Source organism: Papio anubis, chromosome 3 (genome assembly GCF_008728515.1).
Source record: "Papio anubis isolate 15944 chromosome 3, Panubis1.0, whole genome shotgun sequence".
Classification (NCBI taxonomy): domain Eukaryota; kingdom Metazoa; phylum Chordata; class Mammalia; order Primates; family Cercopithecidae; genus Papio; species Papio anubis.
The window spans coordinates 44,093,947-44,121,550 of record NC_044978.1 but is presented as its reverse complement, the minus strand read 5'-3'; the positions used below and the strand labels follow the sequence as shown (position 1 = coordinate 44,121,550).

Sequence of the window (27,604 nt, the reverse complement as noted above, 5' to 3'; positions counted from 1 at the left end):
AAAAGATGCTTCATAACCTAAGTATAAAACAGCTTTGCTATTTTAACATTTTTAATATAATGGAATATAATTTCCCACTGGTTACATTTTCTTTTACTTATGTTATTAGTGTTTACCTGTACATAAGAGAAAGGGCACTTATTTCCACTTGTCCTACCCATTCCTGTATTGAAGAAAAAAAGGTGGCATGTAAGTGTCTCACACTTTTTAGATTACACTTTATACTTCTATACACACCTTTATACAGCATATGTAATGAGTTCTTAAAGCTCATTAGTAGTAGTAGTATTGTGAATATTATAAAAACGTTTATATAAAGCAGATGACAATATATGGTAAAATGCAGTCCAAGTCTCTCACATACACACACACAAAAAAACTTACTAACAGGGTGAAATGACAGTTCCTATTGGTGTGGCAAGACCACAGCATAGCATCTGTAAGTTGAGAACTTTTTTTTTTTTTGAGACGGAGTTTCACTCGTTGCCCATGCTGGAATGCAGTGGCGTGATCTCAACTCATCACAACCTCCACCTCCAGGGTTCAAGTGATTCTCCTGCCTCAGCCTCCAAAGTAGCTGGGATTACAGGCACGTGCCACCACACCTGGTTCATTTTGTATTTTTAGTAGAGATGAGGTTTCTCCATGTTGGTCAGGCTGGTCTCGACTCCCGACCTCAGGTGATCCGCCCACCTCTGCCTCCCAAAGTGCTGGAATTACAGGCATGAGCCACCACACCTGGCTCAAGTTGATAACTTACTGAAGGCAAGAGTTATCCTCCAGCCTAGCCCCCAGGAGAGAGCCTGGCACATGGTATAAGCTTGGGAAATGAAATACTGAATAGAGGCGGCCACGTGCAGCGACTCACACCTGTGATCTCAGCACTATGAGAGGCCAAGGAGGGAGGATCACTTGAGGTCAGGAGTTCAAGACCAGGCTGACCGGAGATCGAGACCATCCTGGCTAATAATACGGTGAAATCCCGTCTCTACTAAAAAAATACAAAATACTAGCTGGGCGAGGTGGCGGCGCCTGTAGTCCCAGCTATTCGGGAAGCTGAAGCAGAAGAATGGCGTGAACCCGGGAGGCGGAGCTTGCAGTGAGCTGAGATCCGGCCACTGCACTCCAGTCTGGGCAACAGAGCGAGACTTCGTCTCAAAAAAAAAAAAAAAAAAAAAAAAGACCAGCCTGACCAACATGGAGAAATCTCATCTCTACTAAAAATACAAAATTAGCCAGGTGTAGTGGCCCATGCCTATAGTCCCAGCTACTCAAGAGGCTGAGGCAGGAGAATCACTTGAACCCAGGAAGCGGAGGTTGCAGTGAGCCAAGATTGCACCATTGCACTCCAGCCTACACAACAAGAGCAAAACTCCATCTCAAAAAATAAAAAAAGAAATATTGAATAGAAGCAGAAAATCGGGAAGTATAAAAAAGGGCAGAAGGTCTCTTATCTTCAGGGTAAATGAAGGTACAAAAGACAGCAGTGTGTTAGCAATCGTTTTGAAAACAAGGGAAATTCTACACTCCTTAGAAAAGTCCCTTAAAGCCTTTCTGAAAGACAAATGGCCAGTATATTTCAAAATTTTAAATGTCCCATATACCCTTTGACCCAGCAGTTCAACTTCTATAAATCTATCATAAAGAAATATTTCATGTCTACAAAAGTGTATGTAAAATAATGATGTCACTGGGAGTTATTTGTAACAGTGTTTAAAAAAAAAAAAAAAAGAAAGAAACAGGAAAAAAAAAGTCCCTAAGATTCCTACAGAATAGTAAAATAATTCATGTTTCAGGCAGGGCACGGTGGCTCATGCCTGTAATCTCAACACTTTGGGAGGCCGAAGCAGGCGGATCACGATGTCAGGAGTTCAAGACCAGCCTGACCAACATGGTGAAACCCCGTCTCTACTAAAAATACAAAAAATTAGCCAGGCTTGGTGGCACGTGCCTGTAATCCCAGCTACTCGGGGGCTGAGGGAGGAGAACCACTTGAACCTGGGAGGCAGGGGCTGCAGTGAGCCGAGATTGCGCCTCTGCACTCCAGCCTGGGCAACAAGAGCGAAACTATGTCACAAAAAAAATAAAAATAAATAATTCGCCGGGCGCGGTGGCTCACGCCTGTAATCCCAGCACTTTGGGAGGCCGAGGCGGGCGGATCACAAGGTCAGGAGATCGAGACCACGGTGAAACCCCGTCTCTACTAAAAATACAAAAAATTAGCCGGGCGCGGTGGCGGGCGCCTGTAGTCCCAGCTACTCAGGAGGCTGAGGCAGGAGAATGGCGTGAACCCAGGAGGCGGAGCTTGCAGTGAGCCGAGATCGCGCCACTGCACTCCAGCCTGGGCGACAGCGCGAGACTCCGTCTCAAAAAAAAAAAATAAATAAATAAATAAATAAATAATTAATTCATGTTTCATCCACACTATAGAATATCATGTATTCATTGAAAAGAATGAGGTATAACCACATGAAATGACCTAGAAAAATCACTCAAGATTAAATTTTAAAAGTAAATCATGGTAAAATAATCCTATTTGTAAAAAACAAACAAAAAGACACATATATTGGTACATGTGCACGCATAGAAAGCGGATGGGGAGGATACATCCTAAACCGACGATAGAGACAGGGAAGTTAACATGAGGAAAAATGAAGAATTTTCATTTTTCATGTATATAGATTTCATTCTATATACATCTATATTTTAAAACTTTTATCATAACAATATTTTCCTAGTAGAAGTCAGTAAAGACTTAATACATTAAGTCACCAAAAACAATGAGCTTTGGTAAATGAATGTTGCCACTTAATCCTTGGAAGAAAAGAAAAACTCAAATAAGGAAAATATTTTAAATAATGTTTTGATCTTAGACCAGCACAATCTTTTCCCCCAGAGACTTTTCAATAGTTCTTAAAAGTTAGCTCTGATTTTCAAAATGGAATAGGTGCCATATATTAAAATAGATCTCTTAAAATAGGCCTCAGCCTAACAATCATGGCTTCTCACAAACTGCTAGAAGTGATACCCTTTGGTGTAGAGGAAACCGTTCACTGCTATGAGTCTGTTTAGATCAAACACCCAAGCTATGTTTCTAATTTTTATACAAGAAGCATTACATCACTTAAAAACATGAAAAATTCTTCCAGGCACAGTGGCTCATGCCTGTAATCCCAGCACTTTGGGAAGCCGAGGAGGGTGGATTACCTGAGGACAGGAGTTCAGGACCACCCTGGCCAACATGGTGAAACCCCATCTCTACTAAAAAAAAAAAATTAGCCGGGTGTGGTGGCAGATGCCTGTAATCCCAGCTACTCAGGAGGCTGAGACAGGAGAATTGCTTGAACCCAGGAGGCGGAGGTTGCAGTGAGCCAAGATCATACCACTGCACTCCAGCCTGGGTGTTAAGAGCGAAACTCCATCTCTAAAAAAAATAAAAATAAAAAATGAAAAAAGTCTCAACAAAATGCTACATGAGAATAATGTACTTTTTAGTAAGTAATCTTCAGAATAAGTTATTTTGTAGTCTGGTTAGGTAAACAATGGATATCCTCAAATCTTCTCCAAGCAGTGTATTATTTAAAAAAAAAAAAAAAAAAATTCGATACTCTACTACCACTGTCTTCCACCTTAAAACTATAATTTTGCTTAATCAGCATTTTTGATGTGTGACATACATCTTTCTTGTAAAAAGATTTCCTTCAAAATATGCTTTAACTAATTAACCATACTATATCAAAATTACATAACTTATATGTTCTTAAATAGTCATCAGTATTAAGCTCTTGCTCCTCAAAAGACATTGTTAAGTAAATGAAAAGCCAAGCTTGTATTCCCAACTATTCAGGAGGCTGAGGCAGGGGACTTGCTTGAACTCGGGGAGGCAGAGGTTTCAGTGAGCTGAGATCGTGCCACTTCACCCCAGCTTCGGCAACAGAGCAAAACTCTGCCTCAAAAAAAAAATAAATAAAATAAATAAAAAATTAAAATAAAAAAAAAGAAAAAGAAAATGGAAAGCCAAAATACAAACTAGAAGAATGTATTTGTAAAATATACATCCAATACAGGACTTATATCCAGTTTAAAGAACTAGTAAAATTCAGTAAGAACAGCAGCAATTAAAACGGGGCAAAAACCTATGAACAGACATTTCACCAACAAAATTAGATGGATGACAAGCACATGAAAAGATGCTCAACATCATTAGAGAAATTCAAAATCACAAGGAGTGCTGGCAAATATGTGGAGAAACTGAAATTCTCATAATATTGCTGAAGAGAAAGCAAAATGGTACAGTCACTTCAAAAAGTTTGGCAGTTTCTCTTAAAAATATATTTACCAGATGACCCAGCAATTTTGCTCTAAGGTATTAATCCAAGAAAAAAGAAAACACATGTCTACACAAAGATTTATAAGCAATTGTTCACAGCAGCTTCAATTTTTCTTTTTTGAGACAGAGTCTTGTTCTGTCACGTAGGCTGGAGTATAGTGGCGCGATCTCGGCTCACTGCAAGCTCCACCTCCTGGGTTCATGCCATTCTCCTGCCTCAGCCTCCTGAGTAGCTGGGACCACAGGCGTCTGCCACCACGCCCGGCTAATTTTGTGTGTGTGTGTGTGTGTGTTTTTAGTAGACGGGGTTTCACCGTGTTAGCCAGGATGGTCTCCATCTTCTGACCTCGTAATCCACCCACCTCGGCCTCCCAAAGTGCTGGGATTACAGGCGTAAGCCACCGCGTCTGGCCTAGCAGCTTCAATTTTAACAACCCAAAACTGTAAAGAACTTAAATATCAATCAACTGGTAAATGTATGCATAGCTTGTGACAGATACATACACAGACTATTATTCCTCAATGAAAAGGAACTACTGCTAAATGCATGAATGAATTTCAGTGTTTCCAACAGGCTAAGTTAAAGAAGCCAAATACATAAGACTACAAACTCTATCATTCCATTTATATGCATCTAGAAATGGCAAAACTTAGAAAGCAAATCAGTGCTTGCCAGGACCCAGGGGATAGGGGGAAGGGAATTAACTGCAAAAAGGCAAAAGGAAGCTTTTTGGAGTGATGGAAATGTCCTTTATGATGTTTGTGGTGGTGGTTACATAAGTGTATACATTTGTCAAATCTCATCAAATCGTACATTTAAAAGTGATGAATTTCATTGTACGTCAATTTGACCTCAAAGCGGACAAAACATATTCGCTAGATCTGGGAATTTACCTTTCAAATGCTCCACTGTTCCTTATTATTTTAAAGAGGATAAAGATGCTTTCGGCCCGAGCTGGCTCACATATAATCCCAGCACTTTGGGAGCTGGTGAGCGGATCACAAGGTCAGGAGAGATGAGACCAGTGAAACCCGTCTCTACTAAAAATACAAAAAAAAAAATTAGCGAGCAGTTGTTGAGGCATGCAACAGTCCCCTAGCTACTCGGGAGGCTGAGGCAGGAGAATATAAGTGAACCGAGGCCGGAGCTTGCAGTGAGCGAGATGGCGCCCACTGCACTCCAGCCTGAAGCGACAGGCTGAACTCTGTCTCAAAAAAAAAAAAAAAAAAAAAGATGCTTTCTCTGAGAACTGGAACAAACAACTGAGTTTATCCATCAACTGTTGCCAGAGAAATGGTTTCTGTTTTCATTTGTAACCATGTGTATCAGGGAAAGCAAAAAAAAATTTATTTATTTATTTTTTTTTGGCGAGAATCTAAACTCTGTCACTCAACTGGAAAACAACGAATCTCCTTCACTGCGGCTCATTCCACTCATCTCTCACTCGGCCTTCAAGACTAGAAACCATACCTGTGAGCTATTCTGTATTCTGTGAGGCAGGACATCCAATCGCCCATAGAATAAATTACCGTCCATTTTATAATCCTTGTCCATTTCATCTCAAGTCAAACTTATTACCAAAATACCCCAGGTTGAGGCAAATTCTCCTGCCTTGGCCTCCCAAGTAGCTGGGACCACAGGTGCATGCCACCACACCCAGCTAATTTTTTTGTATTTTTGGTAGAGATGGGGTTTCCCTATCATGAACTTCTGACCTCAAGTGATCCGCCCACCTCTGCCTCCTATAGTGTTGGGATTAGAGGCACAAACCACTGTGCCCAGCCCAGGAGAGCAAAAAAATAAGAATGAAGATTTACAAATATTTGTTGCTAGTAACAAAAAAGAAACAACTGTTCAGAAGATACCTAAGACATCTCAAGAAGAGGTTTGATCAGACTGGGGAGATCATAAGAAGTCTTGTGTTTATCAGAAAGAAACCTGGCCAGTCGTCACTGTGAGGAAGAGGTACAACCTGTCCCAAGTGTTCTAAACCAGACCAACATTAACACCTTCCTTTCCCACGACCCCAAATCAAATCCGTCTCTGTTCAGTTCACTGCCTCATTTCCTCCCTCTGTCCCCTTCTCTTCATTCCCATTATGCCTAGCCTAGCTCAAATCCTCATAGTCCCAACAGCCTGACCTGCTGCACAGAAATTATTGTGAAATAACACTGTGTGGTTTTCCTGATACAAAGTAGTAAATGGCCTTTGTCATTTTATATTTTTTCTAAAGGAAGAAAAAAATTAAATCACGTATAATACTCCCCACCTGGAGATAACAACTGTTAATATTCTGGTGTTTATTCTCCCTATCTGTTACATATAATGTGACGTGGACTTAACACTCATTGTGCACACACAAACTGATCATGAATTAGGTACCTCAAACTGAAAGGTAACTATGGTAATTCCAAAGCAATAAAAACATACACACAATGCCTGCCTTCAAAGAGGCTTATAAACTAAGAAAAACGCAAACCTCAGGAAAATGAATATGTGATCACAGTATATGGGCAAAATTCAGTTTCAGAATTACATAAAAATATATTCAGGACTGGATTTAGAGAAAAAGCCTTCAATGGTAAATTTGTCTCCAAAACCAGAGTAATACTTGTTCCTTTTTACACTTAATATAATGTGCGCATTTTTCCATATTAAATACTTTTTAAACTATTTTAAAATGGGTCTTTCTGCCTGTGATCCCATCCACCTCAAACTATTTTTACACAATATTCTTTCATCTATCCATTCAGTCATCAAAATGCCATCCAACCCCTCAGTCAACAAAATCCCTCAGCTCAGGAACATAGCAGTGAACAAAACATACAGAACTCTGTGTTCATGGAGCTTAATTCAAGTAGGAAGACGACAAACGAAATATACAGTACATTAAATGGTATAAGCACTACAGAGAAAAATAAAGCAGAGAGGGATACAGGGAATGTGTTGGAAGCTGAGAATTACAATTTTAGATAGGGCAACCACTACTCTGACTTCCCCCAAAACCTTATATGGCTTCCCAATGCCTGATGCCTAGGCCCAAGGCCCAGAGGCCCTGATTCAGGTCTGGAATAGGGGCCAGGGAATCTGCATTTTCACATGCACATCAAGTGATTTTGATACAGATAAACTACAGATCACACTTTGAGAAACACGGGTCTAAAGCATAAGCCCCAAACCACTGACCCTAACACTGAAGGCCCTCCCAGTTTGGCCCCAACCTGCCTTCCAACTCCTTTCTCACTGCTTCTTACCTTCACATGCTCAATGCTCCACACAATCTGAACTGTTTTCTGAATCTGCCTTGCTCACAGTTTTCACTGCCTGGAATGCCCTTCGGCCCAGGCATTTCCTATTTAGAATCTATTCAGACTTCAAATACAAACTCACTCTCAAAGTGTTGCTTTGTCTACCCAGCTAGAAATAACACTTTGAATGCCTACAGCATCACAGCTATATAACTCTTGTGACAAATCTACTTTTCTAGCTTGTATTGACCTTCTTTCCTATGAGAGGGAAACTTTTTTGTCATCTACATTACCTCTGCATCCCTAGGGTGACTAGGAATTCTTGGCCCATAACAAGCACTCAAATTAGTGTTTGGCAACCAAATGGATACACCAGTCATCGATCAAACACCCTTGGTTCCTATATTACATTCCCTTTACTCCTTAACTCTTCTTAGCTTTTTTCTTTGCCATTGTTATTTTACCTTAACATTCTAAATGGCATTCCAAGATATCTGGATTTTTATAGTAAGAATGTTAGTTTTGTAAACAGAAAAAAATTAAGAAAAATTCTTTTAACATCGTGACTGAAAAAGTATAGCAGCAGGAGTTGGTAGGTAAACACTATCCTTTTCTGTCGCAACAGTCTCTTCCCTCTTCACGAGATGATCATGGAAATAGGAACCTGCATGAAAGAATTCTACCTTCTCACTATTCACAATAGCAAAGACCTGGAACCAACCCAAATATCCATCAATGATAGACTGGATTAAGAAAATGTAGCACATATACACCATGGAATACTATGCAGCCAGCCATAAAAAAGGATGAGTTCATGTCCTTTGTAAGGACATGGATGAAGCTAGAAACCATCATTCTCAGGAAACTATTGCAAGGACAAAAAACCAAACACCGCATGTTCTCACTCATAGGTGGGAATTGAACAATGAGAACACTTGGACACAGGAAGGGGAACATCACACACCGGGGCCTGTCATGGGGTGGGGGAAGGGGGGAAGGACAGCATTAGGAGATATACCTAATGTAAATAACGAGTTAATGGGTGCAGCACACCAACATGGCACATGCATACATATGTAACAAATCTGCATGTTGTGCACATGTACCCTAGAACTTAAAGTATAATTTAAAAAAAAAAAAAAAGAAAGAACTCTACCTTCACAGTTGCCTAGAAAGAAAAACTTTGCAGGCCGGGTGTGGTGGCTCACACCTGTAATCCCAGCACTTTGAGAGGCCGAGGCAGGCAGATCACAATGTCAAGAGATCGAGACCATCCTGGCCAATAGTATAGATGGGTGAAACCCCATCCATACTAAAACTAAAACAATTAGCTGGGCATGGTGGTGTGCACCTGCAGCCCCAGATACTTGGGAGGAGAATCGCTTGAACCCAGGAGGCAGAGGCTGCAGTGAGCCAAGATCGTGCCATGCACTCCAGCCTGGCAACAGAGTGAGAATCCATCTCAAAAAAAAAAAAAAAAAGAGAAATCAAACTTCACCCTGTCCAAGGTTACATACATACCAACGCAGCATTCTGAAAATCATCACCCCAGTATTATTTCAGCCTTTTATACTCCTCTATACACTGTAACAGTAATCTTCCATTTTAATGAATTTTAAATACATTATTTGGATATATAAAAATAGAAACATACTAGAAGATTGTAACATACCTGTGGATTTTCCAAACGCTTTAAATATTCTTCAAATGATCCTTCTATAAACTGCAAAAAATATATCTATTAGAAATGTCATCTAAGATATATGTCAAAAGTTAACTGCTTCACTGTGTAAACAACATTCACTGTGAATTACTGTTTGTACATAAACCTAAAATACCTCAGTATTATTTAAAAATATGTACATAATCTAATTATGAAAACATATAGCAATCACTAAAGACCATAAACACACAAAAGAATGTAAAGAAGGAAATTATGTCAGGAAAGGTTTCCTGAAAGAAAAGTGACTCAAGATGAACACTGGACAGGATCTGGATGGCAACAGGCAGCTGATACTCTACAGAGAGGGTCAATGTGGCATGAGGAGGAAGAGGAACACTGTGTTGGGAAGACAAGCAATCTGGCCAGCTGGAGCAGGACAACCTGTTGTGGAACTGAGGGGGAGAAGAACCCAAATGGGGGCATATTTACAGAGGGCCTTGAGCCCAGGAAGGACTTACAGGCTAGATGGGAAAGGCCATTCAAGGCCACTGCAGGTGACATTCTGAACTGAGAAATTATATAATGAAAGCAGTACTTTAACTTGGTAGTGGCCAATGTGTGGAAGGGAATAAAACAAAGACTGACTTACTAGCTAAGAAATAGTATAGCTTAACAATACAGATAAGAGTACTCGTTGTCTCTCAGTTCAGTGACACTAGAAAGAGCGATGAGAACTAATAAGGCTAAAAATATTTTGAAGCATCAACAGGATTTTTCTAATACAGCTTGCTTCATTGCTTCATTGTTACTTTGACATAAAAATAGGGTTTATTCAAGCTGTGTAATAACCCAACCTTTTTTATGTTTCTTTCATAGCAATCACACTCATTTGAGAAATCTCTAAAAGTCATTCGTTGAACTACCAAATTCAATTGCATTTAAATTACAGTCCCAGTTGATTTAGCAAAGTGATATACTTAAAGACATTAAAGTATACTCCCTAGTCTATAAAAATCTTTTAAGCACCCTTGGATTTTAAGATTGAGGCCGGGCGCGGTGGCTCAAGCCTGTAATCCCAGCACTTTGGGAGGCTGAGACGGGCGGATCACAAGGTCAGGAGATCGAGACTATCCTGGCTAACACGGTGAAACCCCGTCTCTACTAGAAAATACAAAAAACTAGCCGGGCGAGGTGGCGGGCGCCTGTGGTCCCAGCTGCTCCGGAGGCTGAGGCAGGAGAATGGCGTAAACCCGGGAGGCGGAGCTTGCAGTGAGCTGAGATCCGGCCACTGCACTCCAGCCTGGGCGACAGAGCCAGACTCAGTCTCAAAAAAAAAAAAAAAAGATTGAGATTCTTTTACAGATTATATAATGTCAAATTGCCAAAAATATCTTAAATTTCAAAACATATTTATAATAAAAGAGCCATATATATTAAAGATCCCACCAATCAAGGGCTACTGTTCTATATTAGATGATTATAGGTCTAAGAAAAAAAAAAAAAAAAAAACACAGAACCATTTAAAGTTACAAGAGACTGCAGAATTCTGACACAAGCCTGCATCCTATCTGAGAGTCTTCTTTCTGAACAGAAAGTGTCCATCTATGATATGGCTGAACAATGTCATAACAAGGCATAATCCTTTCTACAATATCTCTTTCCAATTCTGGACAAATGAAACTGCTTGAAGGTTCATATAAGGAAAGTGAAACTTTTCCCCATGGAACTTTCAACCTGTGATCATACCTCATAAGATTATATGGACTAAGGCCAGGCGCGCTGGCTCATGCCCGTAATCCCAGCACTTTGGGAGGCCAGGGCGGGTGGATCACGAGGTCAGAAGATTGAGACCATCCTGGCTAACATGGTGAAAGCCCGTCTCTACTAAAAACACAAAAAATTAGTCTGGCGTGGTGGTGGCGGGCACCTGTAGTCCCAGCTACTCTAGAAGCTGAGGCAGGAGAATGGCATGAACCTGGGAGGTGGAGCTTGCAGTGAGCCGAGATCGCGCCACTGCACTCCAGCTTGGGCAACAGAGACTCCATTCAAAAAAAAAAAGATTATATGGACTAAAAAAATATATGCAAAGCACTTAATGTTAATGCCTGGCACATAGTAAGCACCTCAACCAACGTTAGCAATGTCCATTATTATCAACAGTTTTACCCTCTGGGGCCAATGATTAGTAAGAATTAATTTAAAGACCACTCCACCTCCCCACTTCCCTTCTCTACCACACCTTTGTAATCTTTGTACTCTCTTATCTAGCCTCTGTATTACCAGTTTTTTTTAATAAAACAAGGTTTCAAGCCTATTATTTGCAAAGTATTATATCAATGTTCTCTACCAGTCAACTGGGGAAACAACATCCAAAGTTGTCAGGTTACATAATTCTAGGTCTTCAAACTAGTAAGTAATAAATCCTATAAGACTCTGAATGTAAAATGAAAACAGGTCACTGTGGCATCTTATTTCACATACTACCGAGAAAATTGTATTAAGCTGTTACACAACATTTTATTAACTATTAATCACTACTTACATAATTATAGTGTTCTGATATGTGAGTTCACACTGAACCCTGAAAATTAAAAACCTATAAATGCCTTCTGATAAAATTAAGCGTTCAGCATTACTTACACGCAGGGTATTTTTTACACTGCAAGTCTGAATTTTCTTTTTTTTTTTTTTTTTTTGAGAGAGTCTCACTCTGTCACCCAGGCTGTGGTGGAGCAGCACAACTCGGCTCACTGCAACCTCTGCCTCCTGGGTTCAAGCAATCCTTGTGCCTCAGCCTCAAGAGTAGCTGGAACTACCGGCATGTGCCACCACACCCAGCTAATTTCTTTTGTATTTTTAGTAGACACAGGGTTTTGCCATGTTGGTCAAGCGGGTCTTGAACTCCTCACCTCCCAAAGTACTGGGATTACAGGCGTGAGCCACCATGCCTGGCCTGAATTTTTTTTTTTTTTTCTAATTTATAGGGAGTTGCCAATCACAGAAACCACTATTAATCACAACACCCCCAATTCCCTGACCATGTCAGACAAAGCCCACTCTTAGTATGCAAAGGCCTTGTCCAGGTCATCTTTTCATCCCCCAGAGCTCAGCGTCTTATCCATCATTGTAGCTTTCTAAATGTCCAAATAAATGCAAAAAATATAATAGCCTGGAAAATAACGTAACTGAGTAACTAGATAAAGTTCAATAGAGAAGTTTTTTTATAAGTGTTATTTTCATAAACTGCATTAAGATCCAGCCTGTGAAATTTCTACCAGAAACTTCTAAAAGCCAAAATGTAAATCCAAGTCAAGACACCATTACATGTTTGAAATTACAAGTTACCGCTTCAAATTTCTCTCTGTTCTCTCGAAGATAGTGAATACAGGCCATTCTGACTTCAACATGGCGAGACTGAGAGTGCAATACCTAAAAACAAAAGGCAACAAACACACTATTAAGCATTCAGTTAAAAGTTACAACCTAATGTCTTCTTTTACACCCAAAATAATCTGACAACCAATAGATTATCAGTCTTCCTCCATTTCCCTTTCTAAAATTTCGGTATCTATTCATTCCTACCTCTTCTTCTAACCAAGCACAGCAAAAACATGACATATACAAACAATACTACTTCTTAAGCCAAATTTTGAAAAGAATTTATTAGCCTTTCTCCTTTAGGACATTTTTGCAAATTTAGGACACTCTCTTCCCTTGGCCATCCCTCCACAATAACTTTACTCTTCACAAAGAAGAGCTAACAAAATCCATGCTATGCCACGCTCAACGTCATCCTATACATATTGAAAAAGACAAACTGGCAACTTCAGTAGGAATGTATTTTGAAGCTTTCAGCCTGTAAAAGGCCGATTTATTTTTCCCATTAATTCTGAATCCACTTAGAGGCTCTATGTAAAAATTTAAGTCCACTATAGTTTCAGAAAAATTAAGGCACTCATTCTTTCCCTGGTGATCAAGCTTACAAGACAAGAAAGAACATCCAAGTAGGCAGCACAAGGGGTGCAAAAATGTTGTGTGATGTCATCCCAAGAGGTTTGGGATTTGTTTTTATGCCCAAATTGTAAAGTACCAACCTACAAAGTATGATCCAGATCCTCTCACTCTGTAGTTTTCATTTTCTTCTATTAAACAACCAGTTCAACAAAAAGATAACTTACTGGCATGTGGTCTTTTACCAGTATTCTAAAGCTGTGAACTGAAACAATTATTTTTTTTTTGAGACGGAGTCTTGCTCTGTTGCCCAGGCTAGAGTACAGTGGAACAATCTCGGCTCACTGCAACCTCCGCCTCCCGGGTTCAAGCAATTCTCCTACCTCAGCCTCCTGAGTAGCTGGGATTACAGGCACCCACCATGGAGCTTGGCTAATTTTTGTATTTTTAGTAGAGACAGGGTTTCACCATCTTGGCCAGGCTGGTCTCAAACTCCTGATCTCGCGATCCGCCCACCTCAACCTCTCAATGTGCTGGGATTACAGGCATGAGCCACCGCACCCAGCCTGAAACAACTATTTCTTATCCAATGCTTCCTTCTAGCTAGCTCCCAATTTTTTTCTTCCCCCCAGAGAGAGTCTTTCTCTGTCCGCCCAGGCTGGAGTACAGTGGTGCAATCTCGGCTCACCTCAACCTTTGCCTCACAGGTTCAGGCGATTGTCCTGCCTCAGCCTCCCGAGTAGCTGGATTATAGGTGCTGCCATGTCCGGCTAATTTTTGTATTTTTAGTAGAAACAGGGTTTCACCATGTTGGCCAGGGTGGTCTCAAACTCCTGACCTCAGGTGATCTACCCGCCTCAGCCTCTCAAAGTGCTGGGATTAAAGGCATGAGTCACCGCGCCCAGGCCTAGCTCCCAATTCTTTAACATGCTTAAAGGAGATTAGAATTCTTTTCTATTACTAGGTATCTCAAAGATATTCCTGTACCCTAAAGGGTTATAGTTTAAAAAAAAAAAAAAAAAAAAAAAAAACTCACACACTTAAAATAACACATTTCAAACTACCATCAAGATCTCTTAATTTATATTAATAGAAAGTAGCTTTAAGAGTTACAGATCCTGGCCGGGCACGGTGGCTCACGCCTGTAATCCTAGCACTTTGGGAGGCGAAGGAGGATGGATCACCTGAGGTCAGGAGTTCGAGACTAGCCTGGCCAACATAGTGAAACCTCACCTCTACTAAAAAAGTGAAAAATAAAAAAATTAGCCAGGCGTGGTGGTGCATGCCTGTAGTCCCAGCTACTTGGGAGGCTGAGGCAGGAGAATCGCCTGAAACCAGAAGGCAGAGGTTGCAGTGAGCCGAGATCGCGCCACGGCACTCCAGCCTGAGTGACAGAGTGAGGCTCCGTCTCAAGAAAAAAAAGACAAAAAAGTTACAGATCCAATTAAGTGGTTCTCCCTTTACGTTTAGCGTGAGTAGAGAATTTGGGAAAAGGGAGGCTCCAGCTGTGCGTTCTACAGCTCTCCTGGTAACAACCGGGCTCATTTATACCCACAGAACTGGCACAACTGCCTGGACGCCTAGTATGTCCTATTACGCTGAGATACACCGAAGATGCACCTATTGAGGTTAGCAATTAGTTTGTTTTCATTGTAATAACTGGTTTTCAGTTTAACCGATTCTACCTTCACTGCTGTCGTCGGACACGATTAAACTGTATTCGTATACATTCTAAGAGTCCGTGACCAAAAGAACTATCTATATATAAAAATAACCACCATAAGAATTTTTTTGCCAGCCGGGCATGGTGGCTCACGCCTGTAATTCCAGCACTTTGGGAGGCCGAGGCGGGTGGATCACAAGGTCAGGAGATCGAGACCATCCTGGCTAACACGGTGAAACCCCATCTCTACTAAAAAAATACAAAAAATTAGCCGGGCACAGTGGCAGGCGCCTGTAGTCCCAGCTACTCAGGAGGCTGAGGCAGGAGAATGGCGTGAACCCGGGAGGCAGAGCTTGCAGTGAGCCGAGATCGTGCCACTGCACTCCAGCCTGGGTGACAGAGCAAGACTCTGTCTCAAAAAAAAAAAAAGAATTTTTTTTTGCCAATTCAACAAATGACATTTAGCAACACTTCTTTCACAGAAGCCATGTTAGACGCTATTATGAATCAAGGTATTATTAGTATAAATAAACCACAGTGTCATCTGATAGGGCTTTCCTCTGCCATTAGCAAAGTGGAGCTAGTCTTAAAGCCATTTACCTAGAAACAGGTGGCAAACATAAGTTAGTAAAGCTTATTTTCAATCAAAAACAATGGTAGGCATATCTATTGGTTTTTCTCCTCTTTTAACAAAGATTATGGCACATACAATCTATCGGAACCCCTTGCTCAGAAGCAAAACTCTCAGCAACTTCTATAAAGTGTGAGAGTGCTGGTAATTTACAAAGTCAAGCACTGCAAGAAAAGCAAGGTTAAATGACAACTTTTTTAAATGTAAATTATTGTGCAAGGTTGAGAACACTCCGGAAGAATTAAAGTAGTATGACAAATACCTCTGCAAATTAATATATACATGAAAGCAAACGAGAAGGCTTTCCCATTTTTACTTGGGACAAGACAGTGATAAATACTGGGAAAGGCTGAGACACTGTTTTAGCAAGTCCTCTAAGAGTGCCCTATTTTTAGCTCCATGGCTGTGGAGCTGATTCAGGTCAGGCCTCCGGCAGGCCCAAATCCACAAGTGTAAAAAGGAAAAGGCCTATCTAAATCAGATAATTCGGAGAGAAAGACCAAAATCCTAACTCGTCTCCTCCCCTCTTTAAAAACTGCCACTTAGATTATTTACTCTGATTCCTTCTTAGAAATGATAAGTATTTGTGATTTTATAGGAGAAATTGTTGGCAAAAACATAAATCCTTGGTACTTATTTTAAAAGGGAAGCCTGACGTTGGTATTACTTCCTCTTTCCCACACACACACTTTGCCTTTGCGATGATGGCTATACCTGTAGTCTACTGAACTTCTCCCAAAGTTCAAGGTCTTGAGCTAAGCTCATCAGACTAAAACGGAGTCACATAACTGGGAAGGGCAGTCCCTTATGCCTAACCTAAGCCCCATTACAAAATACAATAAAATGTGTTACCTGATGTAACAAAGAGTTCTTAGTGTAAACTAGCTCTTGCCCCCTTTCCAGTTAAAAACAGAGATCCCACTACAATAACAGAGAGGTTTCTGTATAATCAAGGCCACCAAGTATCTATGGTATGCACTACGGAAATCAGGCACACCTTTCTGCTTCAATATAAACTAGGACTCAGATAACTCAAATCCAAGTAAATTCCAAGCTTCCCTTACCGCCATTTACTTCTACCTCCTCGCTTACCAAACTCTTGCTAGGTCTAACAGTACGTAATAAATATGGGCTGAATTCACTTCCACCTCTTCCCTAGGCTTCTGGAGGTGCTGAGGAGTTCAAGGAAGCAAGACAGACACAGACTCAGAAAATTCACAAATGGGGCAGGCTATTTACCTACTACTACTAAGAACTGGAGGGAGTGGGTGGGTGTTAACACACCTCACAGCAACATCGAAAATGAGAAAAGTCTAACGGACAGACCCTGGTTTGGGGAGCTTCTGGAAGAATGTTTCAATGACAATGTCCACAACATAAAGCAACGGTTTGTGTCCGTTAAATCAATTTGTTTTAAAGAAAGATTTTACGCTCCCTATGGCAAATAAATGGCTTGCCTTTTAATGTTTAAAAACATGAGAACAGACTGGCCTCCAGATGTTAAGTAAAAGATTTACTCACAAATAGAAATTTTAAAAGTTATTTAGCATTCAAAAAAGGTGAGGGAAAAGAAAACAGAAACATCATAAAAACCCCACAGGGGGGTAGGGAGCGGTGTGCGATGGGGTAGGGGGAGCAGGTCCTAGGTCAAACGAAAGCACATGTGAAAGGTCTGAAAGACACACCAGAGCAGAAACTTTTATCCAGCTACTTCGGCAGCTATTTTTCAATACAGGATGGGTTTTGGTGACAGCACACCTACAACACAGTGTTACATAACATGGAATAAGCTCGCTCAAAAAAAAAAAATCAGAAAAATCTTCCTGAGCAACTGTGTTAGAAAGTGGTTTTGAAAAGCTCCGGTTACACGTACCCTTTCTACTACCAACATCAAAACAGGCTTTTTAAAAAAAAGTCAGTTCTGTTTAGTATACCTACACAGCCCAGCAGTCCATAATAAAGGGTGGAACCTACTCAAAGACAAATCCTTCAAAATATTCTATATTTGTAAAAGGTTGGTTTTCTCAAACGGCAGTTTGCCCATTTGATTCAAGTGACATGGGCGAGCTTGCCTACCCCACATTCCAAAGTCCAGCAGCAAACCAAAATATGTTCCACAAGTAAAGTTTGATCCACCACTTCTAGTAAACACTTGTTTTACTGGAGTGGGGTGAGCGTGGTGCTTCTTAAACGAAGGGATGGAAGGTGAATGCGGAACAGAAGTGAAAAATATCATGTCGCCAGGTCCCCAGCAATAAATTAACTGTACAAGCTCTGAGCAGGCCTCACAAGTTGTCCTCAATCCATTACCTCTTCATCAGGAGAGAGACACCCCGTTAATTTGCGAGCTTTGAAGTTTCAATTTGCACCTTTCAGACGCAAAGCAGCGTCCCACTCCGGCGTTACAATGGGGCGCTGTGACGACAGCGAGGGCACGCGCAGCCCCGGCCGTGGGCGGCCCGGACAGCCCGCAGCTGCCTCCCCACCCAGACCCGCCGGGCCGTCCCCGCCTCCCCTCGCACCACCACCCCCCCTGCAATTACCTGCTCCGCCACTGCCCGGAACAGGCACGACCCGTCCTTGGCGACCAGTTTCCGATACAAGCCCAGTTTCCGCAGATAGGCGTCCATGGGCGTCGCGTCCTCGCGGGGCCCCGCGCCACCCTGGTCCCCGCCGTCGGGGACGCCGACGGCCGCCTCCATGTTGCTGGTCCTGCTACAGGCCAGGCGCGGCGAGGGCTAGCCCCACATGGCCAGGCCGCCGGCAGCTCGACGCCCCGGCCTGGGGCAGGCGGCGGCTCGGGCTGGGGCTCGGGCTCCGCGAGCGGCGGCAGGCGGCGGCGGCCCGAGACAGCGGTCCGCGCTCTCCGGGCGCATAGGGGAGCCCTGCCTAATGCATGGCTGTCCGCACGCGGCCGCCTCCTCAGAGCGAACACGCGCCCACAACAAACGGGAGGAGCGGGATTAAGGAAAACCCCGAGAGTGAGCAGTCACTTCCCGACGGCCTCGCTGGCTGACTCAGGACCCAGGCCGGGGGTCGCCGCCCCCACAAGTTTCCTCGTCCGTACCGGTGTGAAGCGAGAAAACCCCCGCCCCTGGCGCGCACGCTGGGCCGGCTCAGGTGAAGCGAGGCCTGCGTCCCCCGCGCACTCCCCACGCCGGGAGCCGAGGAAACCAAAAAAGAAAGACGCGGCCTTTCGTTTCCCCACCTCGCTGGAGGACGCCGGAGGGGCGGGGAGCGGGTGGGGGCGCCTGGGAGAGAAGAGCACCTCGCAGCCCAGAATTTGTTTTCGCTTTCGGCCCGACAGCGGAGAGGACGGCGGGAGGTGTAGTCTTGGCAGCCGCAGGAAGTCGGCTTGCGGCAGGCGGGGACGCGCGGGCCGGCCTACCCGGGGGAGGCGCCCGGGAGGCGCGCGGACTACAAGTCCCTACAGCGCGGGCGCCGCCGCCACCGCCCCAAGCGGACTTTGCGCTGCTCTGGCGCCGCGTCCGCGAGCAGGCCGAGGGGCTCTGCCAGCCGACGTGGGGCGAGCAGCGCGCGCCGCCCGCCAACCCTGCCGCTGCGCGGCGGGAAACGCGCGCGCTGGGCTGGCGTGGAGTTGCCAGGGACACGACGGCGCAGTGTCGGCCCTTTGTGTATTTCTTTCCAGAGGGCGCACCTGTCTGCTCCCTTCCCCCCGGCCTGCCCTCCTGGCGTTTCCATGGAGGTGGTTTTAACGGCTTAAGCAGAAAATAGAGCTAATTGGCGGAGGCTCCGGGAACTGGCACGGTGCGGGACGACACACTCTGCCCATAAATCAACCGTGGACTGCTGATTCCTATTAGAAATTAGAAGTACAGCTCACGTACTACGGCAAGATGAAGGCTTTGCCAAAGACATTTTTGTTTACCCTGTCGCTGTAGCTGAGCACCCCATTACAGAGGCATGTCACTGTCGGAAGACGTTAGGGTTTTTTTTTTTTTTTTTCCTTCTTAAAAAATTCGTCTTGTAATTGCTTGATAACATGCTAACTGGACTGGCCATGGCTTCCACTAGTGCTCGAGGCTTCAGCTCAACTTGCCACCCTCCGATGATGAATGACAGAGAATTGACAAAGTCAAATTATGCTTTAGAACCCAGAATTTATCCAGCATGCTTCTGTTGAACCAGAATTTTATTTTGCTAAAATACAACATGTGGTGTCCTTATTTAAATACATGGTTAATCATAACACTAATTCAGTCTTTAGGCTATGGTGGAGGAGAGGGAGAAGAAAAGGGAGCGTTACTGTAGGTTTAGACATGTAGTCAAATACGTTGGAATGGGGGCAAGGCAGGCCAGGTGGTGAGGGTCCAACGACATAAATTTTTTAAAAACTACTTTAGACACTCTTCGGTATTTTCAGTGCAAGCAATCAGTCATATATTCACTCTCCTAGGAGCGTAATTGATTTCTTAATGTTTATTCTATCTCAAATGATGCTTCTTTTAGAGAACACAAACGTCATGGTTACCCAAATGAAAAAAATGTCCCTGCCTCAAATTTACTTGTTGTAGCAAAGAAACACTTTGAAATCACGTTTAGAAAAATATAGTTTCAGCCGGGTGTGGTGGCTCACGCCTGTAATCCCAGCACTTCAGAGGCAGAGGCGGGCCGATCACTTGAGGTCAAGAGTTTGAGACCAGCCTGACCAACATGGAGAAACCCCGTCTCTACTAAAAATACAAAATTAGCCGGGCGTGGTGGCGCATGCCTGTAATCCCAGCTACTCGGTAGGCTGAGGCAGGAGAATCGCTTGAACATGGGAGGCAGAGGTTGCAGTGAGCCGAGATGGCAACTTTGCACTCCAGCCTGGGCAACAAGAGCAAAACTCCGTCTCAAAAAAAAAAAAAAAGAAAAAAAAAAAGGAAAAGAAGAATATAGTTTCAAGTCCAAACCTGTTGCTTTTCTTTTTAAAATACATTTACATTGCATATACTTCTCATTCTGCTTTAAAAAAAAAAAACAAAAACAAATCCTGAGTATTGCCACTACTTAAAACATGGATCACCCTTGTTTTTGAGTTTAAAAGCTTGCCTTTTAAACTCAAAGAGAAACTCAAAGTAATATCTAAAATCCTGCTGAATGAATGTAGAACAGCCTCACTCTAAGCTGGCTGCGTCTGGTTCCAAAATTAGAAGTGATGCACCTGTTATCTCTGACCCTGGGCCTGTTTAAGGAAATCCTTTAGGTATTTTGAGACCTAATCCAAGATAGACCCTCTGTATGCCAACTTCCCAAATATAGCTCAGTGTTAAAGCAACATTAGAGGATCCTACATCTTTAAACTGGACCAAAACTTAGAGAAACTCACTTACTTTCAAAGAAGGATCTTTACTTGTTGACATTAACTTCTGAACCTTTTCAATAAACCAAACCAGAGCTGACAGAATGTTTATTCTAAGGAAGCCATTTCTGCCTGTGTGAAGAACTCTAAGCAGACATCATTTTAATCAAACAATACCTGAAAGATTCAATGCTTTTGAGACCTAATGAAATTATAAAATTAAACTTACACAAAGGAGTCAACCAACTTTTTTTCCTTATGCAAAGTCAATGCCTTAAGTTTGTTTACTCTGACAAACTTTAGGGCTAATAATTGTACTAGACAGAATTTTTTAAATTGTTTTTAAACTTCATAGATCGATATATTTTATGGAGTTTTGTTTTTTCCAACCTAAGGTTAGGTATTGTAGTAGGCAGCCTCTAAGATGCCCCACCCCCGACCCCCACCCTGTGATTCCCACTTCCTGGTATTCACACTCATAATCACCTCTACCTTGTAACAGGATTGGTCTGAGTGACCAATAGAATAGAGCAAAAGTAATGGTATGTCACTTCTGAGATTAGGTTATAAGAGACACTTTTGGCATTTTGACTGCCCTCTCATACTCCCTGTCTCATGGGTCACTCATGCTGGTGGAACCTGGCTGCTATGTGTCAGACTGACAGAGAGGTTCCCTTGGTAAGAAACTGGAACCTTCCTTCCTCTAGCAGTCATGTGAGTCAGCTTTGAAGCGAATCCTCCAGCCCAGTCAGGCTTTCAGACAACTCCAGCCTTGGCCAAAATCTTGACTACAACCTCAGGAGAAACCCTGGCCAGAACTACCCAGATAAGCTCTGAAATTCTTGACCTCAGAAACTGGGTGAGAGAGTTTGTTTTAAGCTCCTAAATTTTGTCGTAATTTGTTACATGGCAATAGATAAATAATACAGATATAATTCTTCATTATTTGTCTTTACTAGATAGAGAATGAATGCATTTTGACAATTCATGAAAATAATCACTGGTTTAGTAACAGTGGTTTTACCAGTTCTCTGAATTCTAAAGATGAAAAGGTGGGTTATTTTACCAAAGAGTCAAAATAGTAAGTAATAGGATTTTTTTAAATCTATGAAATCTCTTACAAAAATAGAGTAACCGAAGAATGTTTTTATTGCCACATAGCATTGTTTCATTTTCTACAAAAATTCAAGTAATGGAATCCTACTCAAAAAATGTATTTTATGAAAAAAGACCTGTTTCTTCTGGATCTTATCTGCCAGAGGCTACTAATTGCCATTTGCCACTTCCCATTTGATTTCCCCTGAGTTTTTGTTGGGCCCATGGGCACCCAACTTTGGGCTGTATCTCCCAACTACCTTGGAACTAAATGTGACCCTGTGATTGTGTTTAGGTCAATGGGATGTAGGCAGAATTATTTAACTTCCAGCTCATCTCCTTAAAGATGGATTCTCCTGCCTTCTACTCTCTGTCCTACTTCCCATGAGGTGCTCTGAAAACATGGTTGAAGGCAGAGTGGCTCACGTCTGTAATCCCAGCACTTTGGGAGGCCGAGGCGGGCGGATCAGCTGAGGTCAGGAGTTCAAGACTAGCCTGGCTAACATGGTGAAACCCCATCTCTACTAAAAATACAAAATTAGCCAGGCTTGATGGCGGGTGCCTATAATCCCAGCTACTCTGGAGGCTGAGGCAGGAGAATCGTGGACCTAGGAGGTGGAGGTTGCAATGAGTCGAGATCGCGCAACTGCACTCCAGCCTGAGCAACAGAGTGAGACTCCATCTCAGAAAAAAAAAAAAAAACATGGTTGAAACTAGTTAGCCAGCTTTGATCATGCAAAGACAACACCCTAAGATAACAGAGCAATGAGATGGAGGACTGGAGCTCCTGAATACTTCATAGCCTGTGATCCTTGAACCACTCCTCTCCAGACTGTTCATGAGAAATAAACTTATTTTACTGACCATTGCCACTGTTGTTATTATAACTACTTAGTCTATGTATTCTAGCATATTTCCCCCTCCAATATTAAATAAGTGATAATATTTGGGACAAATTAAATTTACTTATAAGAGTTTCTGAGTTGAGCAGAATATAATTCTTTTTTTTTTTTTTTCTTTTGAGACAGAGTCTGTTGTCCAGGCGGGAGTGCAATGGCGCCATCACAGCTCACCGTAGCCTCAACCTCCCCAGGCTCAGGTGATCTTCCTATCTTAGCCTCCCGAGTAGCTGGGACTACAGGCGTGCACCACCACTCCCAGCTAATTTTTTGTGTGTTTTTAGTAGAGATGGGTTTTTGCCATGTTGCCCCAGCTGGTCTCAAACTCCTGAGCCAAGCAATCCTCCTGCCCCAGCCTCCAAAAGTGCTGAGATTACAGGCGTGAGCCACCACACCTGGCCCATAATTCTTTTTTCTGAGAAATTAGGGAATTGCCAAAGACTTAATTGCAAGATTCCAAATGTTAAAGGGCTTCAAAATATGAAATTTTTAACATCAAAATAATGGTGTTATTTCAACTAATGACTTTCTGCCTCACCAACCCACATTCCCCTTCAGCTGCTACATTTGATGGTGTTGACCACCTTTTCATTTTGTTACTCTCCTTCACTTTTTGTGAAGGTGATATATCTTGTGTAGTCAAGATATTTAAATATCTTGTCTTGATTATATCTCCTTTGCTGATTCCTTTTCTCCCCCACTCCCCATCTCCTAAATGTGGGGGTGCCCCAGATCTCAAGCTTTAACTTTTTTTAGCCCTGTTCTCTTTTCCAAGCTTTAATATCTTATCTCTAGTCCATGCAGGGTATTTCCACCTAAAACACATTTCTAAAAGTAAACTCATTTTTCTCTTAAAACCATCCCCCTCAAGCACTCTAACATGAAGCATTAGGTTTAAATAGTAGATACTAAAAAAACACAATATTTGCTGAATGATTTAATGATATATCATTTATTTTGGTAGCTAACTCTTGTTTTTGCTTAATCGTTTTACATTCTCTGTGGAATAGATGAGAAACAATAAGGAGTTATAGTTAAGGTAATAAAAACCAACTTTTTGCAAATGAAATAATTTAGTTAAATGCTCGGGCAAATCAGGAAAAAACTGGTGTAATGGGACTACATTTCCAATTTATATTTTGGAGGAATGATCATTGAGAAAAATAATCTTATCTGTAATTTAATAATTGAATGAAATGATAGAAGAAAACGTATGCTATAGCTTTTCCGTTTCATTTGCAAGCTATTCACAAGGAGGAACTGGCTGGTGGTAATAAAAGACTTTACCTAAAAAGCCTATGATTCTATACCCATTTCCCACCTTCTCTGGTAACTTAGAATATCAACATTAGCAAAGTCCTTCACAAGCCTTCTAAGTCTTCAATACTATACATTCCTGCATAGCAGAAAATACTTTAACGTTGCATGAGTTAGTTTACCTTTTCCTTGCTACAGCAAAAGGATCAAAAGAACAGCAGAGGAGAAACATCGTTTCCCAAAACGGGAAGCAGATACTTCTTACTGCAGGAGAATGTTTGAAGATCAAGGTTTGAAAGAAAAGAAGACCACTTTTCTTAGTTTTTAAAGTAATTTTTAAAATTCCACTATGGCTTAATTGTCATCAAGATCAATTCAAAAAATTACAAAAGAAAAAAAAAAGGAAAGAAGGAAGGAAGTACAAGGAACGGTAAAGGGGCCAGGACCCTGGTGCCATCTATTAGCCAAGTGAGCTAACCGAGAGAAGGACCTTGCAAGGGGCTTGGCTGAAAATGCTCAGATATCTGAGTCCTTTCTAGCCACCATTCAGCCTCCGCATGAAGGAGCATCTCTTGTTGGCCATGTTACTTAACTGTACCAGCGCTTTGTAGCTTGACTGCTCTGTAGTACCGAAGTTGGTGTATGCCATGAGATCCTTACTCAATCCTAATAAAGAAAAAAGAGCCCCCATCTGTACTTTCAAACCCCAGAGCTAGGACTGAATAAGTTTCAAACCCCAGAGCTAGGACTGCAGTCCTGAGACCCTATAACTTGTATGACTAAAGAAGTGAAACTATGATGTAGTTTCTTTTTTTTTTTTCTTTTTTTTTTTTTTTTTTTTGAGACGGAGTCTCGCTCTGTCGCCCAGGCTGGAGTGCAGTGGCCAGATCTCAGCTCACTGCAAACTCCGCTTCCCGGGTTCCCGCCATTCTCCTGCCTCAGCCTCCCGAGTAGCTGGGACCACAGGCGCCGCCACCTCGCCCGGCTAATTTTTTTGTGTTTTTAGTAGAGACGGGGTTTCGCCGTGTTAGCCAGGATGGTCTCGATCTCCTGACCTTATGATCCGCCCGTCTCGGCCTCCCAAAGTGCTGGGATTACAGGCTTGAGCCACCGCGCCCGGCCTAGTTTCTTATTAGAGCTATGACTTCCATATATTGCTATGCCCAAGCTGGATGAGTTAATAAACCTCACAGTAGACTGAGCCTCTTACACAAGTAGCTAGTAGCGAAGTCATAGTCCATCATCTCTGCAAATAAAACCTCCACATACTTCCAACCATTTACCTCTCCTTCCACCACTACCTCTTGATTCCACCCTGACGGAAGCAAACTCACAAAGTCCCATTACAAAGTATTTACTTTAGCTCCCCAATAGGATTGTAAACTCTCTGTAGGCTTGTAGAATTTAAGATTCTTTTTTTCTTTTTCAAGTGTCTAATAGTATATTTGCTTTTGCATATTCAGATTAAACATTCAGTAAACATTCATTAAATGATTTCAAGTATTCCCAATGAAATGCTCAAAGGAGAAAGTATTTCAAATGAAAATACATAAATAACTACAGGTTATGGAACCTCACCCTGTAGTTTGAGGCCTAAATATTTGATATAGAACAGTGGACCAAGATTATATGTTAAGTAATACTTAATACTGTCTTCCTAACCAAACAAATTGAAGATAATCTAAATAGAGAACTGGTCAAACACATGATTATGATTATGATTATTATTTTTTTTTTTAGAGTGCTAGGGCTTTATTACAAATGGAGTTGACTGCTAGAGAGGCCCTTCTCCAATCTTTCTTCTGTACCTTCTTCCCCCGCAAAGACATCCCTCTAGGGGAGGTCAGTAGGCCATTAGGTAGGAGGAAATCTGGAGAGTGAAAAGGGGCACTGCTTTTGTCAAAGTCATCTGAAATAACCACTGAGTCTGAAGGCTGGCTCCAGTTGAGAATCTTCTAGTGGAAGAGGCTTAGCTCTCATCTTCAAGGTCCTTCATTTCTACATCCTGGGGAGCTTTTGTCTTCTTTTGCCTTTTGAGCTGTGGTTCACTAGTCCTGGCTGGCTTTGAAGGGGCTTCCACTTCCATGGCCGCCTTCTCTTTCTGGGCAAACCGGATCTGCTGGCGGAGTTTTCTGGCTTCTTCCCTGACACAGTAATGTTGGCACGTGCACTGGAGGCCCGCTTCTTGAGATGGTGCCGCGTGATCAGCCCTTGGTCTATCACAGCCCCGACCACCCGGTGCCTCAGACGCCGCTCCCGATTCAGCACCCGCTGGCCTTTGAACAACTTCTTCTTCAGCTCGGTGCGGGGCTGGTTGATCTTTCCCCCGGGAGCTCCCACAGTTGCGATGCCATCCCTGGTCAAACACATTCTAATGTGTCAATACAATTAGAATACAGTACTATTCAGCCTTTAAATACAATGTGTCTGTTTCTGTGTGTGTGTGTCATATCACAATCATCCAGAAAACTGTATAAAACCACAGATTACTGAAATTGAAGGTAGAAGATGGTGATTAATTAATCTAAGATCTGTCATGAATTAATAATTGTACAACTTAGGTAATGAGCACACGTGAGTTCATTATACTATTCCTTTTACTTTGTACATGTTTGGAATTTTCTATAATAAAAAAGTTTAAAAACAGGGTTTTTAATATCCTGCTTCAGGCTGGATGTGGTAGTTCACACCTGTAATCCCAGCAGTTTGGGAGGCCAAGGTGGGTAGATCACCTTGGATGAGGTCTCAGACCCTGAGGTCAGGTGGATCACTTGAGGTCAGGAGTTTGAGAGCAGCCTGGCCAATGTGGCGAAACCCTGTCTCTACTAAAAATACAAAAATTAAGGCTGGGCACAGTGGCTCACACCTGTAATCCCAGCACTTTGGGAGGCCAAGGCAGGCAGACCACTGGAGGTCAGGAGTTCAAGACCACCCTGGCCAACATGGTGAAACCTTGTCTCCACTAAAAATACAAAAATGAGCCCAGTGTGGAGGTGGGCGCCTGTAATCCCAGCTACTCGGGAGGCTGAAGTAGGATAATCACTTGAATCTGGAAGGCAGGGGTTGCAGTGAGCTGAGATCGCACCACTGTACTCTAGCCTAGGCAACACAGCAAGACTCTGTCTCAAAACAAAAAAACAAAAAACCCGGGCACAGTGGCTCATTCCTGTAATCTGAGCACTTTGGGAGGCTGAGGCAGGTGGATTACAAGGTCAGGAGCTCGAGACCAGCCTGGCCAACACAGTGAAACCTCGTCTCTACTAAAAATACAAAAACTAGCCAGGCATGGTGGCACATGCCTATAGTTCCAGCTACTCAGGAGGCTGAGGCAGGAGAATCACTTGAACCCAGGAGGCAGAGGATGTGGTGAGCCAAGATTGTGCCACTGCACTCCAGCCTGGGCAACAGAGCAAGACTCCGTTTCAAAAAAAAAAATTAGCTGGGCATGGTGGCACAAAAAATTAGCTGGGCATTGGTGGCCTCTGCCTCCCAAATTGGTGGGATTACAGGTGTGAGTCACTGCTCCTGGCCCTGAACGTATTACTCTTAAAAGCACTGTAA

At 42.5% G+C, this 27,604-nt stretch overlaps 1 protein-coding gene and 1 pseudogene across 4 annotated transcripts in view; both read right to left on the bottom strand.

The window, feature by feature from the left end:
• Nucleotides 1-18,807, bottom strand: part of OTUD4 (OTU deubiquitinase 4) — a 49,580-nt gene extending 30,773 nt beyond the window's left edge. For 2 of the 3 annotated variants that reach the window (XM_003899234.4, XM_009207644.3), the window contains exons 1-4: nucleotides 18,031-18,807; nucleotides 12,588-12,671; nucleotides 9,252-9,302; nucleotides 117-163 (exon numbers count right to left, since the gene is read on the bottom strand). In XM_003899234.4, coding sequence (XP_003899283.3) covers nucleotides 117-163; nucleotides 9,252-9,302; nucleotides 12,588-12,671; nucleotides 18,031-18,189 — 341 coding nt within the window. In that variant the 5' untranslated portion in view covers nucleotides 18,190-18,807. Of the gene's footprint in view, nucleotides 1-116; nucleotides 164-9,251; nucleotides 9,303-12,587; nucleotides 12,672-17,797; nucleotides 17,934-18,030 lie in introns of those variants that run through there. The other variant, XM_009207645.4, reaches the window with a different exon arrangement.
• Nucleotides 18,808-25,781: 6,974 nt separating this feature from the next.
• Nucleotides 25,782-26,886, bottom strand: LOC101018568 (annotated as a pseudogene). The gene has a single exon (XR_160868.3). The product of XR_160868.3 is annotated as an uncharacterized protein C11orf98-like (transcript).
• Nucleotides 26,887-27,604: the final 718 nt, after the last annotated feature.